Genomic DNA, 19072 nt, shown 5'->3' with positions numbered 1-19072 from the left:
TCCTGGACCCAGCCTAATAAGGCAAGTCTTAAAAGGACAAAATGAATCCCAATATATGTACATGTCAAAATTCCAACAGTAATAAAGAAAATACAAAAGCCAGTACCTAACATGTAAAATCTACAATGTTTAGCATCCAATAAAAAATTACCATGTGTGCAAAGAAGCATGAAAATATGATTCATAATCTAGAGAAAAATCAACCAATGGAAATGAGAGAGTTGATGGAATAACCAGACAAGGACACAAACTGATAAGAAAAATAATTGAGGTGCAAAGACCAGAAGGGAGGTTACGAAACTGTGATTATTTGCATACAGGATGCATTATTATGGGTTTCTCAGGTGGTGCTAGTGGTAAGAACCTGCATGCCAGTGCAGGAGATGTAAGAGATGCTGGTTCAATCTCTGGGATCTCCTGGATCTCCAGGAAGATCTCCTGGAGAAGGGAATGGCAACCCACTCCAGTATATTCTTGCCTGCGAAATCCCATGAACAGAGGAGCCTGGCAGGCTACAGTACATAGTATTGTAAAGAGTCGGATGTGAATGAAGCCACTTAGCACAAAAATTATTAGGCAAAAAATCAGTAGAATCAACAGATACATGCTCACAACCATCCCAAGAGATAGGTATGTCTGCCATCACACTTGAAAGATGAGCACACTAGGGAGGGCACAGGGTGGTTAAGCAACTTGTTCAAAGTCACACAGCTAGAAAGTGGCAGAGCTAGGACTTGCACTCAGCAGTCTGGCTCTGGAGACAGAAGAAGGAAGTCTGGCAAGACTTTTAAAAATTGGTAAGACTTTTTCACAACAGTATCAAATAAGCCCCAAACATAATTAAAAATAGGTCATCATTCACAATTGCAACCAAACCTGTAACATATCTGGGAATCACCATAAGGAATACACAAGACCTTAGGTATATGTGACCCTAGAATTTGTCACCTAAGCTTAAAATATAAGGGAAAGCTAATGGGAACAGACATGCGGTGAAGGGGAGACTGGGACTGTCCCAAGCATATTGAGATGGAGGTTCACCCTATATAATGGAAACAAATGGAAAGATCCTATTAAAGATCCTAAAAGAAGGTCTACATAAAATAAGAAACATTCCAACTTTTTGGAGAAGACAATTCTCAAATGAGCCTCTAATTTTAGTTCAACCTCAACAGAGATTTCTTTTGGAACTTGGTTCAGTTCAGTTCAGTTCAGTCGCTCAGTCATGTCCAACTCTTTGCGACCCCATGAATCGCAGCACGCCAGGCCTCCCTGTCCATCACCAACTCCTGGAGTTCACTCAGACTCACGTCCATTGAGTCGGTGATGCCATCCAGCCATCTCATCCTCAGTCATCCCCCTCTCCTCCTGCCCTCAATCCCTCCCAGCATCAGAGTCTTTTCCAGTGAGTCAACTCTTCACATGAGGTGCCCAAAGTACTGGAGTTTCAGCTTCAGCACTATTCCTTTCAAAGAACACCCAGGACTGATCTCCTTTAGAATGGACTGGTTGGATCTCCTTGTAGTCCAAGGGACTCTCAAGAGTCTTCTCCAACACCACAGTTCAAAAGTATCAATTCTTCGGCACTCAGCTTTCTTCACAGTCCAACTCTCACATCCATACATGACTACTGGAAAAACCATAGCCTTGACTAGACGGACCTTTGTTGGCAATGTCTCTGCTTTTGAATATGCTATCTAGGTTGGTCATAACTTTCCTTCCAAGAAGTAAGCGTCTTTTAATTTCATGGCTGCAATCACCGTCTGCAGTGATTTTGGGGCCCAGAAAAATAAAGTCTGACACTGTTTCCACTGTTTCCCCATCTATTTGCCATGAAGTGATGGGACCAGATGCCACGATCTTAGTTTTCTGAATGTTGAGCTTTAAGCCAACTTTTTCACTCTCCTCTTTCACTTTCATCAAGAACTTGGTTAACTTATTCTAAAATATACACGCCCCCCCAATATCCCCCAGGTTGAAAGTCTGCATCTGTGCATTTGTAATGAGCCCATCAGAAGGACCAGGTATCTGTGGAGGGTCATGGGTGTACTCCAGCCACCCTGGACAGCTCCTCTGACCAGCGTTAACATCTTACTTTGATAACCTCTCCACTGGACAGAAAAGGTGGCCAGGTAGGAGGCCAACATTCATCCCTCTGCTGGTCTCTCTTTTCCTCTCTGAATCAGTCACACAGCTCTTTCCAAAGGAGTTACACTCCCCTCATCAAGGCAGAGCTCAGGGTAGTCAGGGGGGCTTTCATGTGAAAGCAAGAGGCAAACTTCTAAATGGTCCATGCACAAATTGCCTGCTCATCTAAAACTGTGAATGTCTCAAGAGCAGGATCCTAGAACAGGGCCAGGCCCAGAGAAAAGGCCACAAAATGTTTCTTACAGGAGGAGGTAAAGGGACCGAGGAAAAGGGGAAAGCCAAGGAGGTCAAGGAAAAGAAGACAGGTGGAAGCAAGGGAGGGGATTTCGGGAGGAGGATCAACCAGTCCTGCTGGGAGACAGAAGCCTCCTTGCAGTCACTACAAGCCCAGCCCCGTGACAGGAAGGGCACAGGTGATGGAGACAGAAGTGCCTTGTGGGAGCCCCAGCTCAACCCCTCCCTGATGGCGTGACCTTGGGTAATTCCCTCAGTCTTTCCAGACAGAAGAGTCCTGACCAGGGACATAGCGATTTGGGGCTGAGGGTGGGGGGATATCTGATGCAGATTCTATTTAAGAAAGGGGGTGCCTGCCAGGTGCTCCCAGCCTGCTCTGCAGCCCCAGTCGTGAAGCTGTGGTCCCTCTGGGGACACCCGGGTGCCAGCCAGGCTGGGGCTTGACCATGGATCTTGGGGCAGTGGTCAACAACCCTCCTTGCTCCATTTTGACAGCTGCATGAGCTTAGAGGGGCTTCCCAGTGCTGAAACAAGATCAAACAACTCTCAGCTGTTCGCATACCACACCACCCCCACCCCCGCCCAAGCACTGTCATTTCTCTGCAATTACCCTGCAAATAAAAAATCTGAACAACGCCCGCTTGGATGTTGAGATGCGGCCGATCAATTTCGGGGGGAACATCAAAGCCGTGGACTGGGGAGTGCCTATTTTACTGGCACTTGCCGCAGTGTAACAGCCATTTGTGAAGATGGCCTGTCGTGAAAAGGTCACAGCTGACAAGTGACTCTTGGCTGCCTTTCTCTGTGAGCCTGGGATCGGGTGGTCTATGAGCTGCTCCATCACTGGGAGAAATGGGCACGGAGCCCACTCCAAAGGGAAAAGCACCTTCCAGCCCACTGCTCCTCACAAACTGGTGGGCTGTTACTGTCGTTCTCTGTATTTAACAGATGTGGGAGCCAAAGCATGCTCATCCAACATTGCACAACTGCAGGATATAACCATGTTCCATGACAATATTCCCTGTCGGCCCTGAAGACAAAGATGAGATACAGCTTTAAAATGTTGGGCCCACCACCTCCTGGTTACAGAAACCCAGGTGAACTCAGTTGGAGACTCAGTTTCCACATCTGTAAAATAGGGATATGGATCATTCCTATTTCTGAGGGAAGTCAGAAGGGGTAAAGCCTATGGAATGAGTGAGAAACAGGTTAGAATAGTGGATGTACGTGGGGTCAGGGGAACTCAGGGAAGGTGGGCTGCTGCGTCTGGCTCAGGGAACCTGGGGAACTTCTAACCCCATCCTTCACTGTCTCTATCCTCCTTCTTCGGTGCTGATGAGACTCAGCCTGTCTTCCCAGCCAACACTTGAGATCCTTCCACCACAGATCTGCTCCCACACCCCCTGGATAGACCCCAGACTCCAGCAAACCAGCCTTTGCATGGGGCTACAGGCTCTCTGGGCTCCCCAAAACCTGCACTGTGTCCTTGGCTATGGCTCAGGCCACCCATTACTCCCACCAAACCAATCCCTAACTTATCCTTCTCTGACAATATCCACCTTATGTCTGACGTGCATGCATGCATGCTAAGTCGCTTCAGTCATGTCTGACTTTTTGGGACCCTATGGACTGTAACATGCCAGGCTTCTCTGTCCATGGGATTCTCCAGGCAAGAACATGGAGTGGGTTGCCATGCTCTCCTCCAGGGGATCTTCCCAACCCAGGAGTCAAACTCAAGTCTCCTGCAGCTGCTGCATTGCAGGCAGATTCTTTTACCACCGAGCCACTGGGGAAGCCCCCTTAAGTCTGACAGTGGGTCCCAAACCAGTGTGCGTTGGGGGAAATGTCTTGCCATGCCTGCCATGTTGCTAGTTCCTCCGTGTAGCCCCTGCCCCCTCCACCCCTTTCCTGGTCCCCTCCTGGGTGAACTGGGAATCCCCTGGGCAGGCTTGGCTCAGCTCTGCTCTGGAGCCCCATTCCTGCTCCTCCAGGAAGCCTGCCCCCAGGACACCCCACGGATGCCTGAGATTGGTCCGTTTAATTCTGGGGTGCTTAGCAAGCCCATTTGGCTCTCATAATTTCTAGCTCCTGAATTAGCCTTGAACAGTAAGACAGATGGTATTTCCACCTGTCCCTGCCTTAGTCTTTGTCTCATGTCTCAGTTTTACATAGCACACGAGTGGGAATAAGGGTGCTACCGCTTGGTCTCAGGGGACATCAGCAACCTGGCACACCCGGAAGGGACCTGACCTTGCCCAGAGCAGACGCTATGGCTCTTCGCCAGATGACGCATTTGTGTTCTGAGAAATACAGTTAAGAAATAATAATAATTTTAAAACTTAGGCAAACGACCTGTGGGACAGCAGGTAGGAACAAAAACAGCAGCTCTAGAATATGGTCCATACATCCATTCACTGACACACTCCTCCAAGGGCCTGCCCTTACTGGGGGAGGTGGCAGGCACCCCAGCAGTGACAACGTGGTGTCAACTCCTAAACCTCACCTCCTCAGAGACACCTGACCTGACCCTCCCACCTGCTGCTGATTCCACTTCCCTCTCACCATCCCCCTGCCCCAGCACTATCACAGCATCCTACTCATTTCTTTAATGGCGCTGACCATAGTCATGCATTTTAAGGGCTGTCTGTCTAGAATATGCATCTCTGAGAGCAGGGACCACCCAAGGAATCATGGGCCCTTCAGCATCCCAGTGGATGAAGGCACAGCGTGAGGCATGCTGGGACAGGAAAGGAAGCTGATGGGGGCGGGGTAGGGGAGGGGTGAAAGAGAAAGCAGGTGTTCCAGGAAGGCTTCCTGGAAGAAGGGACAGCTGAGGACAAAGTTGACTTGTCCAGGTAAAGAAAGGCGGAAAGGCAAACCCAGGAAGAGGGAAGGACAGATGAGCAGCATGTGTCATACATGGTGTACAGACAAACCAAAGCCTCGCTGGGGAGATGAGGAAAGGGGGCTGGAGAGGGAGGTCAGGTTGCAGGCAAGATATAGGGGGAGACAGAGGGAAACAGCACAAGTGAACCCCTCAGCACCGAGCCAGAGGGAAGCGTGAAGGACACACCTGAGACCTCTGGGTGGAGAAGTGGAGGAAAAGCGTTCCAGGCAGAAGGGCCAGGAGGAGAGGCACGGGGGTGGGGGCGGTGCCCACGTGCAGGATGTGAGCACGGCGTGAAAGCCAGCTGCAGGATGGAGGCGGACACTTACAGCCCCTGAGGGCTCTGTGTGCTCTCAAACCAGGCGGCGGCCAGCCCTGTGATGAACGAAACACTGACCTTTTCAACCAGGTCTTCGGGAGCCTGTTCCTTGAACAGCTGAATTTTATCTTCAGTGCACTTCTTCAAAAGGTCTATCTTGCTTCTGCTCTTGGAGCGTGGCTTTCTGGCCTTGGACTGTGGCTGGAGTGGGGAGAAAACATGGGTGAGAAAGTGATCACCAGCAGGCGGGTGCAGCCCTCGATCTCCTCAAGCCCAGAGAGACTCCTGCAGCTCTCTGCAGCGCACAGCTGTCTTAGCCAGAGAGGGGTGGAGAGATGAAGCCTTCCTGGAAGGAGCTCTGGTCACTGGCCTTTGATCTTGGCATACTCTGGGGGCTCGTCCCACCAAGGGGAGGAGAAGGTTGCCTGTGGGCAGCACCGGAGCTTTGCAGATGGAAAAAGACTCTCTCAGAGGTTCAGAGAGTGCCATGAAGACAAGGCAATGGAATGAGCGTGCTGGCTGTTATCTCACGTTGGGTGGATGGGGACACGCCTGCAGAGGTGAATGGCTGCTGAGGACATCTGCATGCATCCATTCAAGGAAGCACTGTGCTTGAGGGCCGGGGCAGGGGGTGTTGACATAGACCATCCTCCTAGAACAGCAATCTGCACACCCTGCACACACATACTAGCTGCTCCCAAAGGTGAGGAAGTGACACTGCAGCTGAGCCTGGCAGGACAAGGTGTCAGGAGTGTGAAAATCTGGGAACAGACCCCAAAGATCTGAAGCCCACAGCAAATGTGAGAGGGATTAAGGAAGAGGTCGTGGGTGCTCAGTAAACTGATATTCAAAAAATGAATGAATGAGTGTAGCAGATGCTACAATCTCTGAGCCTCAGAGATAATAGCGCCTACCTCACAAGATTACTGCCAAAACAAAACACAATGTAACATAAGTGTTAGTCACTTAGTCGTGTCCCACTTTGTGACCCCATGGCTCCTCTGTCCATGGGCTTCTCCAAGCAAGAATACTGGAGTGGGTAGCCATTCCCTTCTCCAGGGGATCTTCCCAGCCCAGGGATCAAACCCAGGTCTCCTGCATTGCAGGTGGATTCTTTACTGAGCCACCCGGGGAGGCCCTAAACCACATAAACATAACAACATAATATAACATACGAAACACAACAATGTAACACAATACACACAGCATAACACAATCCAATATAACACACCACAGGCTATAGCTATGACATGGCAGAGTTCTGTGACAACAGAAGGTACGTAACCTGAGAATGTGACAACAGGGCATGATGTAACACAGCACAACAGCCCAGTGCAGCACAGCCCGAGGGAGCACAACCAACGCGACGTAACACACCCCACCTAAGAGGCTCAGAGCAACATGTGGTCAGTGGTCACTCCCGCGAGGGCTGGTGCTTTGCGCTCCCTGGCTCACATGCCCACCCTTGCTCCTCTCTTTCATTGCCATGAGCTCCCAGAGCCTGCTCTCAACCTGGACTCAGGCCTGCCCACCAGTCTCCGCCCTGACTCTCATGACCATGGTGATAACACTAGAGGGGACCAGCATGTCCTCAGGGCTTGCCCTAGCCCACTCAGAGGAGGCAAGCACCTAAAGGATAATTCACTGAGTTCAGATGCCCCATTGGACAGAGGAGGAGACTGAGGCCAGGAGAAAAGAATCAGTGGCCTCAGCCACATCACAGGAGCCCTGAGAACTCGACACTGAGCCTCCAGACCCCTGAGCCCAATGTCTTTAAGCACTCAGGCTGGGCTCACTAACTCCATGAGTGAACTAGTTTTTATCTCCTGTTCTAAAGGAGGTGAGACCACACAAAAGAAGGAAATTGTGAGTCAGGGCCTCTGAGGAACAGAGCTGGCCTGGAGGGTAAGATCCTGAAACCTAGAGCGAGGATTGGCACTGGGACGGGGTGAAGCGAGAGTGGAGCGGAGGGTCTGTTCATGTACACTTCTCTCAGCGCCCACGTGCTGTGATGTCAAGTCGGTTGACCGTAGAATGGGTACTGACATGAGGGAAATGGGAAAATGCTACAAATCAGGAACAATGAACTTCCATCCAGAGTCAGTTTACCAGCACATGGCTCATCAAGGGTCAGATTAGGTGGAAACCACAGTAGAGACCTTGAGACCACAGTAGAACTTGTATCCTAGCAGAAAGTGCCAAGGAAAGGCTTGAAGGAAAGAGGAGGGAGCAATCTGACTTACATGTCTGTAAGAGTTTACGAGAGCCTCAGACACTGGTGTGATCACTCATCTAGAGCCAGACATCCAGGAATGTGAAGTCAAGTGGGCCTTAGGAAGCATCACTATGAACAAAGCTAGTGGAGGTGATGGAATTCCAGTCAAGCTATGTCAAATTCTGAAAGATGATGTTGTGAAAGTGCTGCACTCAATATGCTAGAAAATTTGGAAAATTCAGCAGTGGCCACAGGACTGGAAAAGGTCAGTTTTCATTCCAATCCCAAAGAAAGGCAATGCTAAAGAATGCTCAAACTACCGCACAATTGTACTCATCTCACACGCTAGTAAAGTAATGCTTAAAAGTCTCCAAGCCAGGCTTCAGCAATATGTGAACCGTGAACTTCCTGATGTTCAAGCTGGTTTTAGAAAAGGCAGAGGAACCAGAGATCAAGTTGCTAACATCCGCTGGATCATGGAAAAAGCAAGAGAGTTCCAGAAAAACATCTACTTCTGCTTTATTGACTATGCCAAAGCCTTTGACTGTGTTGATTAACTGTGGAAAATTCTGAAAGAGATGGGAATACCAGAGCACCTGACCTGCCTCTTGAGAAACCTGTATGCAGATCAGGAAGCAACAGTTAGAACTGGACATGGAACAACAGACTGGTTCCATATAGGAAAAGGAGTACTTCAAGGCTGTATATTGTCACCCTGCTTATTTAACTTATATGCAGAGTACATCATGAGAAACACTGGGCTGGAAGAAGCACAAGCTGGAATCAAGATTGCCAGGAGAAATATCAATAACCTCAGGTATGCAGATGACACCACCCTTATGGCAGAAAGTGAAGAAGAACTAAAGAGCCTCTTGATGAAAGTGAAAGAGGAAAGTGAAAAGGTTGGCGTAAAGCTCAACATTCAGAAAATGAAGATCATGACATCCAGTCCCATAATTTCATGGCAAATAGATGGGGAAACAGTGGAAACAATGGCTGACTTTATTTTTCTGGGCTCCAAAATCACTGCAGATGGTGATTGCAGCCATGAAGTTAAAAGACGCTTACTCCTTGGAAGGAAAGTTATTATGACCAACCTGCTGCTGCTGCTAAGTCACTTCAGTCATGTCTGACTCTGTGCAACCCCATAGACAGCAGCCCAGCAGGCTCCCCCATCCCTGGGATTCTCCAGGCAAGAACACTGGAGTGGGTTGCCATTTCCTTCTCCGATGCATGAAAGTGAAAAGTGAAAGTGAAGTCGCTCAGTCATGTCCGACTCTGTGCGACCCCATGGACTGCAGCCCACCAGGCTCCTCCGTCCATGGGATTTTCCAGGCAAGAGTACTGGAGTGGGGTGCCATTGCCTTCTCCAATGACCAACCTAGATAGCATATTAAAAAGCAAAGACATTACTTTGCCAACAAAGGTCCATCTAGTCAAGGCTATGGTTTTTCCAGTGGTCATATATAGATGTGAGAGTTGGACTATAAAGAAAGCTAAGCACCAAAGAACTGATGCTTTTGAACTGTGGTGTTGGAGAAGACTCTTGAGGGTCCCTTGGACAGCAAGGAGATCCAACCAGTCCATCTTAAAGGAGATCAGTCCTGAGTGTTCACTGGAAGGACTGATGTTGAAGCTGAAACTCCAATACTTTGGCCACCTGATGCGAAGAACTGACTCATTTGAAAAGACCCTGATGCTGGGAAAGACTGAAGGCAGGAAGAGAAGGGGATGACAGAGGATGAGATGGCTGGATGGCATCACCGACCCGATGGACATGAATTTGAACACACTCCAGGAGATGGTGAAGGACAGGGAAGCCTGGTGCACTGCAGTGCATGGGGCCACAAAGAGTCAGACACAACTTTGGGACTGAACAGTTCCCACAGTGATCTTCCTTATATTCATTTTATAGATGAAAAAATGATGGATAAGAAAAAGAAGGCTAAAATAAATAAGATGAAATAAGAATAAAAAAACCTTTTAGGTCCGAGCTCCCAGCTCGCTTGCCTGCAGGATAACTTGTCCACACCCCCAGGCTGGCAGGAGAGGAGGGCCTGGCAATGGAGTGGCTCCTGGGGGTGCCCTCCCAGGTCTGCTCACCATGATGCTCTTCTCATGGTGCTGCTGGTGAAGATACCCAGGCTCAGCCAACCGCAGGCTCCATCCCTCACCTCCGCCCTTGCATCTCTACAGGGTTTCCAGGGTCCAACCTTAGGCCCAGGGCAGATGCTCTGCCCCTCTGGGACACAAGGCCAATTCACTTTCAAAATCCAGAACTTTGAACAGCTTACAGTCAGACAGTTAATTCCTGCTGGTATCAGCCCTTCAGTCCTTGGTCCAGCTCAAAAGCAGGGGAAACACACTTCAGTTCAGTTACATGGATATATATATATATTTTTAACTCACTCTTCCAAAACTTTTTACACATTTTTGGGTATAACCTGTTCCTAACTCTGTAAGTATCACCATTTTATATATCTTGCAACATTCTAATAAGAGAAATAGAAAAAAAAAAAACACTTCAAAATAAAATCATAACGTTTTTGAAAAACTATTTTCATGTATTTATTTATTTAGGCTGTGCTGCAGAGCCTCTGGGATTTTAGTTCCCCAACCAGGAATGGAACCCAGGGTCCCTGCAGTGGAAGCATAGAGTTCTAACCACTGGACTGCCAGGGAATTCTCAACTCACTATTTTTTTTTAATGTGCATACTAAGTCGTCATGTCCAACTCTTTGTGACCCCATGGACTGTAGCCCGCCAGGCCCCTCTGTCTGTGGAATTTTCTAGGCAAGGATACTGGAATGGGTTGCCATTTCCTTCTCCAGGGGATCTTCCTGACCCAGGGACTGAACCCGAGTCGTTTATGTCTGCTGCATCAGCAGGCGATTCTTCACCACTAGCGCCACCCAGGAAGCCCTTTTTTTTTTTTTTTAATGTGAAACGATATAAAATCTTCCAAGTTGGTGCTGTTCACTGATTTTATTCAGAAAGGATGTGGCTGAATTTTTTTTTTCCTCCTCAAGGAGAAGCACTGGGTTTAAAGTCAGAAAGCACCAGCTCCAAGACCAGTCCTTCTACTCTGTCCTACCTTAGTCAATTAATTCACTTTTCCTCTCGGTCAGTTTTCTCATCTGTAACATGAGGACAGAACACCTACTCCCGGCCCTGCTGTTAGCCACAGCTGAGTTGACAGAAGTGTAAGTGATGTGAAATGCTTTCAACATCAATGTGATATCACCTCAAGGGAAGTCCCCACATTCTGCCCACATCTGCTGGTTGGTTGGTTCAGTCAATAACACTCACTGCACACCTACTAAGCACCAAGCACATTCTAGATGCTGGGATGGAGTGGTGAATGGGAACTACAAACAGGGAGCTTGTTGGTGGGGGCTGGTGCACAGACCATGAGTACATTGAGCAACCAGGACATTCCAAATCGCAGTCAATTCTACGAAGAAGCAAGAACACAGCATTCTGAAGGATGCTTGCGGAGGTGCTGACTTTGGATAGTGCTCAGGGAGGACCTCTGTGTAGATGACATCTGAACTGAGATGTGAAGAAACAGCAAAGAGTTGGCCCTGTGATGTTCCTGGCAGAGGAAACAGCAAGTTCAAAGGCCTTGTAGAGGTCAGGTTCCCCGGAGGCAGAGCCAGAGACAGCAGGGACCGGGGTGAACGCTGTTTCCTGAGAAAGGAGTTCAGAGCAAGCCACAGGAGGTGTGGGAACCAGGACAGGAGGAGGAAAGGGCTAGGTAAGGTGGGGGCTCTGGCCTTGACTGGCCCATGGGGGGCTCCGGAGTAAACCCAGCACCCAAGAGTTGCCTCTCGATGGCATGCAACAGGTGCTCACTATAGGCATGTCAGGGCTTTCCCAGTGGCATTAGTGATAAAGAACACACCTGCCAATGCAGAAGACTCGGGTTCAATCCCTGGGTCAGGAAGACCCCTGGAGGAGGGCATGGCAGCCCATTCCAGTATTCTTGCCTGGAGAATCCCATGGACAGAGGAGCCTGGTGGGCTACAGTCCATGGGGTTGCAAAGAGTCAGACACGACTGAAATGACTTAGCCCACACAGGCATCTGTAAATCACTCTCCAAGCCCTGGGATCAGAGATGCCCTTTTCCACCTGAGCTGAAATGAGCATCTTCTTCATACCACTTACACAAGCCTCCTGCGTGGGTCACTGGCTGTGGCTATGGGAGGGGCAGGAGGGAGAGTCACCTCTCAGGCCAGGTGGCTCCCACCACCAAGGGCAATCAACGCCCAGGAGAGGGGTGGACCTGTGAACCATGAGTGGTGGAGACTCATAACTGCTGGTGGACAGTGCAAAGCCAGGTACCAGGGTGTCCACTACAGAACTTAAGGCGGTTCCGGGAATGCCCGATGCTAACATGGCGAGGGCTGAGGGCGGCACTGGAGCCGGATTCTACAGCCTCAGCAGCTGGAGGAGGCCCTGCCTCTGCCAGCACGAGGCCCCGAGACACCCATCCTACCTGCAGCTCAGGGGCAGCCATGGCCTGGTCCAGTTTGAGGAACTCTGCTTCTCGCCAAGCTGTCTGGAATCGTTGCAGCAGGACTCGGGCCCGGATTTTGGGGAGGGCCAAGCTCCTGTCCATCTGAGCGAAGCAGCCGTGAACTTCCTGCCTCATCCCAAGCAGCTCCTCTTCGGACAGGGAGAAGGCAGAAGAGCAGAGCTTCCTGGAAAAGCAAGAAGAGTCGTCTGTTCTTGCAAAAAAAAAGAAGACAGGGTGGGTTGTGCTGGGGATGGGGAAGTGGAAATTCAAAGCTCAGATTCCATTACTCAAATCCATGTCCGGAAACGCCCGCCATCTCCTGGATCAGGCATTCATTCCACATGGGTTTCTTCAGCACCTAATGTGTGTCATGCTGGTGTGTGTGTGTGTGTGTGTGTGTGTGTGTGCGCGCACTCAGTTGCTCAGTTGTATCTCTCTGTGACCCCCATGGACTGTAGCCCTCCAGGCTCCTCTGTCCAAGGGATTCTCCAATCAAGAATATTGGAGTGAGTTGTCATTTCTTTCTTCAGGGGATCTTCCCCACCCAGGGATTGACCCCGTGTTTCCTGCATTAGCAGACTGATTCTTTAGCACTGAGCCACCATATTGCGTTAGATATGAAATCGTATCATCTGTTTGATTATTCTGGCAATGTCTGATCAGCACTGGCTGCAGAAAATACACTTTGTGGATGCTTTAAAATTTGGAAATACCTGCAGGACATTGCTGTGGGAGGCCAGGGCCAGGTCTATCAGGCCCAAATTTCCATGGAGGGGTGTGCAATTTCGGCTCAGCTAGAAAGTTCTCTCCTGGGAACAGAATAAGACTTTCAGAGCTGATGTGGGCCCCCAACCAGAAACAGTCTGAAGGCCTCAAGCCCACAGGGTTCCATGGGACCCATCAATTTTTCTGAAGCACATAAGGAAACCACAGCTGCTCCTTTGTACCTTCCTTCATGGAAATCCTTGCCCCACATATTTGCTGCTTATGTGGCTTCTAAGGTGAAAGTAACTCTGAAATGAATCTGAGTCTTTATTCTTCCCTGGGTGGTCTAGGGACTTCCCAGGTGGTGCCTAGCAGTAAAGAGTATGCCTGCCAATGCAGGAGATGCAAGAGATGAGGGTTTGATCTCTGGGTTGGGAAGATTCCCTGGAGAAAGAAATGGCAGCCCACTCCAGTTATGCTTGTCTGGAGAACTGCATGGGCAGAGGAGCCTGGGGGGCTACAGTCTATGAGAATACAGTGTTGGATACAACTGGACATGCACACGTGTGCTGGGTGGTCTGGTCTTGATGCTCAGCTAGATAGGCACCAGGATCATACAGGAACACGGGAGACTGTCTTTGCCCTGCAGGAGTTTAACATACAGGCAGGAGTTTAGAAACAAGGTCTTAAAGACTTTGGTAAAATATGCATCTTGATGAATTCTCATTTCCTCAGACCAAGTGTACAGCAACTCCATTCCACTTGAAATCAGGAAACTTATAAAAATATGTTTCCAAACTATTGTGCAACATCATTTCTACTTAATGCCTCAGAAATAAAGGCTGCAACCTCTTAGAGTCTTAAATAAGCAAAGTATATAAGCAGACTCACATTGTGTATACTGTTAGTTGACCCTCTTTAACCCTAGGGAAAATCATAGAGGTTTTCTGATAGAAAAGTAAGATTTCTCTTTTTCTGTTTTATCAGCAGCAGCTTTAGTAATATTCCAGCAAAATGGAACCAAATGAAGGTGAAGAAGGTGACCATCCGGTAATGAGAATGTCAAGTCCAATCCACAGACTTTAAAAAGCCAGCTCAAACAGGTTGGATGGAGTAAAGAGACTTTGGTCAAATGCAGATTGAACTGAATAATTACTGCTGAGAACAGCTTGTGCAAATAAGAAGTGGCATTTAAGGGTCTGATTTGTATGGGCTTGGAGAAGACAGCATCTTGTTTGTTCAAGTCAACAAAAACTAACAAAGACTGTGAGCTAAACAAGGACAGAATCATGAAAAAAAGAGAGATGAGAAAGAAGGGAGAGGTCACTTCAGCCACACCAAGATAACCTCCCTCTCCACAACACCTGGGGCCTCTCCTTGCTGGGCGGAGGGTCAGTCCCCAGGGAAGAGCACTTAAGGCAGAGACACTGCATCACAGAGTTTGGGAGGACCCTGCTCCATGGATGTTACTGCCACCAAGGAAGGATGGGCATTGCAGAACGACGCTCTGCTATCTGGTGTCCCTGAAAGGGTTCAAGGAGAGCCCAGGCTTTGATGCAGGTGGAGAAGCCCACAGATGTCAAGCAAGCAGCATGGGGCTCAAGAGAGGAGGTGGACAGACAGACTGAGCAGATATACTGGGAGGGACTCCTTCCCCTACCCACCACCCCCAACCCCCAATACCCTCTCTATGATCCTATGTCAATAAGTGTGTATGTGCTCAGTTGCTAAGTTGTGTCCAACTCTTTGCGACCCCTATTGACTCTAGCCCACCAGGCTTCTCTGTCAATGGAATTCTCCAGGCAAGAATACTGGAGTGCATTGCCATTTCCTCCTCCAGAGGATCTTCCTGATCCAGGAATTGAACCCATGTATCCTGCGTCTCCTGTATTGCCAAGTGGATTCTTTACCACTAAGCCACCTAGGATGTCCTATGTCAATATAACCATTTCTAATCAAAAGAGCTGTAGATTCAGAATTGAAATTGTGGCTAAGATCCAAGTTAAACTGTGGAATGGTCACACTGAAGAAAGAATGGTCAAAGGGCTTTGGTTTTGTTTATTCGCTTGAATAGGGTTTTCTGGGTTGCTTTGTTCAAAGAGAAATGGAATATTGATTGGTGGGTCCATTGGTTTAAGGAAGTAGCACTAAGTTATAGCCAAATGCCCACAACTATGCCCTTATAGGTAAACAGTTTCTATTACTCTAAATAAGTAGACTAGGGAGGTGGGGTTATTGTTTCTCTCCACTGTGCTGCTGTTGGTGGGGCTTTTGATTTTGTTTCTTTGTGCAGTGAGACTGGTCTTCCCATTTCACACCCAGACAAGGACCCACCAAGCTGCTCACCACCCAGTCCTGCCTCCTCTCAGCACAGCACCAGTGGGTAGGGTCCCCTCATCTCTAGCTCCCAGTACCAGCTCAGAGGCTAGCACCTAAAATATACCTCCTTCCTATCATGGTAAAGATCCTGATCCTCCACATGATCACCTGGTTAATTGCTCCTGCTTTGCTCATCACAATCATCTACCTGTGTGTATGTTCTCCTCCTGATAATCTGAGTTCTTCCTGCATAGGAATGATGGTGGTGATGATGGCAGGTACCTCTTACCATCCACTTATTTCGGATCAAAGGTTGTGTTAAAAGACTGACATACTCGTTCACGCAACCCCTCGTCAATGCTGGGAGTTGGCATTTTACTAGATGGTGATCTAATGGTCTAATCTAGAGTCACTTCCTTGTCCCTTGTCAGCTCAGCTTTTGTTTACAGGGGTTATCCTCCAACAATGTTGGAGATATAAACACCCCTAGTAGCCCAAGGGAGGGAATCCTGAGTGGTCTAAGGCAGGAATTGGCAATCTGTGGCTTATGGACCCAATCTGGCCCACTGTTTGTTTTTATCAATAAAGTTCTATTGGAACACAGTGATGTTCATTTACGGGTTGTCCGTAGCTGCTTTCACGCTGCGGCCAGAGTTGAATAGCTGCTACAGAAACCATGTATCCCTCGAAGCCTAAAGAAGAAGTGCTGCCCTCTAGTCTAAGACAATCATGGCCTTTTCAGCCTCCTAGCAGGTGAACAGTTTGGCATGGACTTATGATGTAGTCCTGCCCAATAGGATAGGGAAGATCAATGCTGCAGATGTTTGAAAGAGATGATGTGTGTGCCTCCTGGAGCTGCAGCAGCCATCATGAAACCATGAAGGGATGAGCCCAAGGACCAAGGCAGCACACTGAGTATAGCAGAGCAGAAAGGTCTTGAGGGCTGAATCCTTGAGGGTATCACTGAGTCATGGAATCAGAACTAGAAATTTTACCTCCCGACTTCTTATAAAATGCTTTCTTCACTTTCTAACAACCCAGTAGCATCATGTGCTACTCAAAACACCATAAATGACTGAGCATTGTCATCCCATTCCACAGACAAGAAAGATGAGGCTCAGAGAGGTTAAGTAACTTGTCTACACTCAGACAACTGGTGGTGGTGCTGGGATTTAAACCCAGATTTTTGTTATACATTGCCCACATTTCATTCCTTTCTGTTGCCCCATGCAGGTGGTGTTTGAGGCTCCTCCAGTTTCCAATCTGATGTACCACCCCCAAACAGCTGCCAAAGCTTTGCTGGCATGTATCACACAACCGAAGGCCCCCTTTATTTTAGTTTAATTCAGTTGCTGTCATGTCCGACTCTTTGTGACTCCATGGACTGCAGCATGCCAGGCCTCTGTGTCCTGGAGTTTACTCAAACTCATGTCCATTGGGTCAGTGATGCCATCCAACCATCTCATCCTCTGTTGTCCCATTCTCCTCCTGCCCTCAATCTTTCCCAGCATCAGGGTCTTTTCAAATGAGTCAGTTCTTTGCATCAGGTGGCCAAAGCCCCACCTTTGGGCCACATCAAATCTCAGACTCAGGATCAGGTGTCATGTGTCTGGCTATGCCCATAACCAGCAGGTGGAATCCCTCCCCCACCAATAGGAACAGAGGAGGAGAGGGCAACACACAGGGATTAAGACTCACATGAAGATCAAACGCTCCCAGTGTCTCAGCTCTGCCTGCTCCTCCGTGGAGGCCTCCAGCGCATCGTCCTTCAGTCTCTGCCTCACGCTCTGGACGCCCTCCTGGCCCCGGTCCCTCTCCTCGCCCTCCAGCCTCTCGGCCCTGGCTGCCAGGTCCCTGCTGTGCTCCTCCAGGATCTGCTGCAGGAAGAGCCAAGGCACCCCACGCTTGAGTAGCTCCTGGGTCATTCCTAAGTTCTGCAGGCGCCGCAGCTCCTCCGTGGCTTTCTCGGACAGCGAGAGGGTCAGGGCCCTGAGCTCGTCCAGGGCAGCCTGGTCCAGGCGCTCCTGCAGCTCCTCCAGGGCGGCGCTGTGCTCAGCCATCAGGCCCCGCCACTGGCCCAGGTACTGGCCGGCATCCTCAGCAGCCCCAGAGGCTTCAGCGATGGATAGCTGCTCCCTCCGCTGTTCCTTGTGCTGCCAGCAATTCCAGAGCAGACAATTAGCAGGGGGCGGGGCTTGGCAGGTACAGCCCTCAAGAAAACACTTTGGGGAATAGTTGCAGGAGGCGCAGAATATCAACAGCCCTTTCCCCAACTATCGCACATTTGGCAAATTATTCTTTAAAAAAAGGAACTGATGTTCTTAAAGACCGATGGAGAAAGCCAAAGTATGACAGCAGCAGAGGAGAAAGGAACTACTGAATGGTTACTTGGAATGAATGCTTTGCTCTTCGAAAACCAACTAAGTTGAGAGTGTAACACTGACATATATACACCACCATGTGTAAAACAGATAGCTAGTGGGAACCTGCTGTGTAGCACAGGAAGCCCAGCCTGGCCCTCAAGGATGACCTAGAGAGTCAGGCTGGGGTGTGGGGAAGGAGGCAGGCATATATATATATATATATATATATATATATATATATGGTATATATATATATATATGGTATGTATGTATATGTATATAAAAAAGGTATGCATGTATATATATATAAGGTATGTATGTATATATATATATATAAGGTATGTATGTGTGTGTGTGTTTATATATATAAGGTATGTATATATATATATATATATATACACACATTTATGGCTAAATCACTTTGTTGTACAGCAAAAACCAACACAAGTTTGTAAAGCAATTATCCTCAATTAAAAATTTAAAATTATTGTAAATACTAGAAGAAATAAAAGGAAAACCAACTAAATTTTTCTGCAAATAGGCCAACAGGAGAGAAATACTTCAAGAGTGTGTTCAGAGTTGGAAGGACTATTGATTTCTCCCTGCAGTCAAGCCTTAAACGACAAGAGAGGACGTTTCTATTAAGATTATTTTTTTTTTTCCCTTGCCTTCGGTTATGTTTGTGTTTTTCTCAATCAAAACAATTCTTTGACCTCTGGGATTAGCATCAGGAGCTGTGGAGAGGTGACTTCACTAAAGTTCTCAAGATTTCCTTATGAGTACATTAACTTTGGTAAGGGCAGTGTGTGTGCACGTGTGCGTGAAGTCGCTTCAGTTCAGTTCAGTTCAGTTGCTCAGTAGTGTCCGACTCTTTGCGACCCCATGAAGTCGCTTCAGTCATGTCCAACTCTTTGTGAGCCTATAGACTGTAGCCTGCCAGGCTGCTCTGTCCATGGGATTCTGCAGGCAAGTATACTGGAGGGGGTTGCCATTTCTTCCTCCAGGGGAATCTTCCCGAACCAGGGATCGAGCCCAGGTCTCTTGCGTCTCCTGCACTGGCAGGTGGGTTCTTCACCACTGCACCACCTGGGAAGCCCAAGACCAGTATAGCCGGCTTCAATTTACATTAATAGGAGTGACTGCATGCTTTAGAAATGTGGCAGATTACATACACCAGTGATTCTCGTTGTATGTGGTGTTCAGTATTAATGGCTAATTTTTTTCTTTTTTTTAATTAATTAATTAATTTATACATATTTTTTTACTTTACAATATTGTATTGGTTTTGCTATACATCAACATGCATCCGCCACAGGTGTACACGTGTTCCCCATCCTGAACCCCCTTCCCAGCTCCCTCCCC

The 19072-nt window shown here is 48.3% G+C and overlaps 1 protein-coding gene across 1 annotated transcript in view; it reads right to left on the bottom strand.

Annotated features, from left to right (window-relative positions):
- The window catches only part of EVC2 (EvC ciliary complex subunit 2), a 161912-nt gene that overhangs the window by 35801 nt on the left and 107039 nt on the right, over positions 1–19072 (bottom strand). Inside the window, exons 14-16 of the mRNA XM_070372684.1 lie at positions 17046–17500; positions 12303–12507; positions 5667–5789 (exon numbers count right to left, since the gene is read on the bottom strand). Coding sequence (XP_070228785.1) covers positions 5667–5789; positions 12303–12507; positions 17046–17500 — 783 coding nt within the window. The remainder of the gene's footprint in view (positions 1–5666; positions 5790–12302; positions 12508–17045; positions 17501–19072) is intronic.

Source organism: Bos mutus, chromosome 6 (genome assembly GCF_027580195.1).
Source record: "Bos mutus isolate GX-2022 chromosome 6, NWIPB_WYAK_1.1, whole genome shotgun sequence".
NCBI lineage: Eukaryota > Metazoa > Chordata > Mammalia > Artiodactyla > Bovidae > Bos > Bos mutus.
Note: the sequence above shows the minus strand (reverse complement) of the source record. Positions and strands in the feature narration are given on the sequence as shown.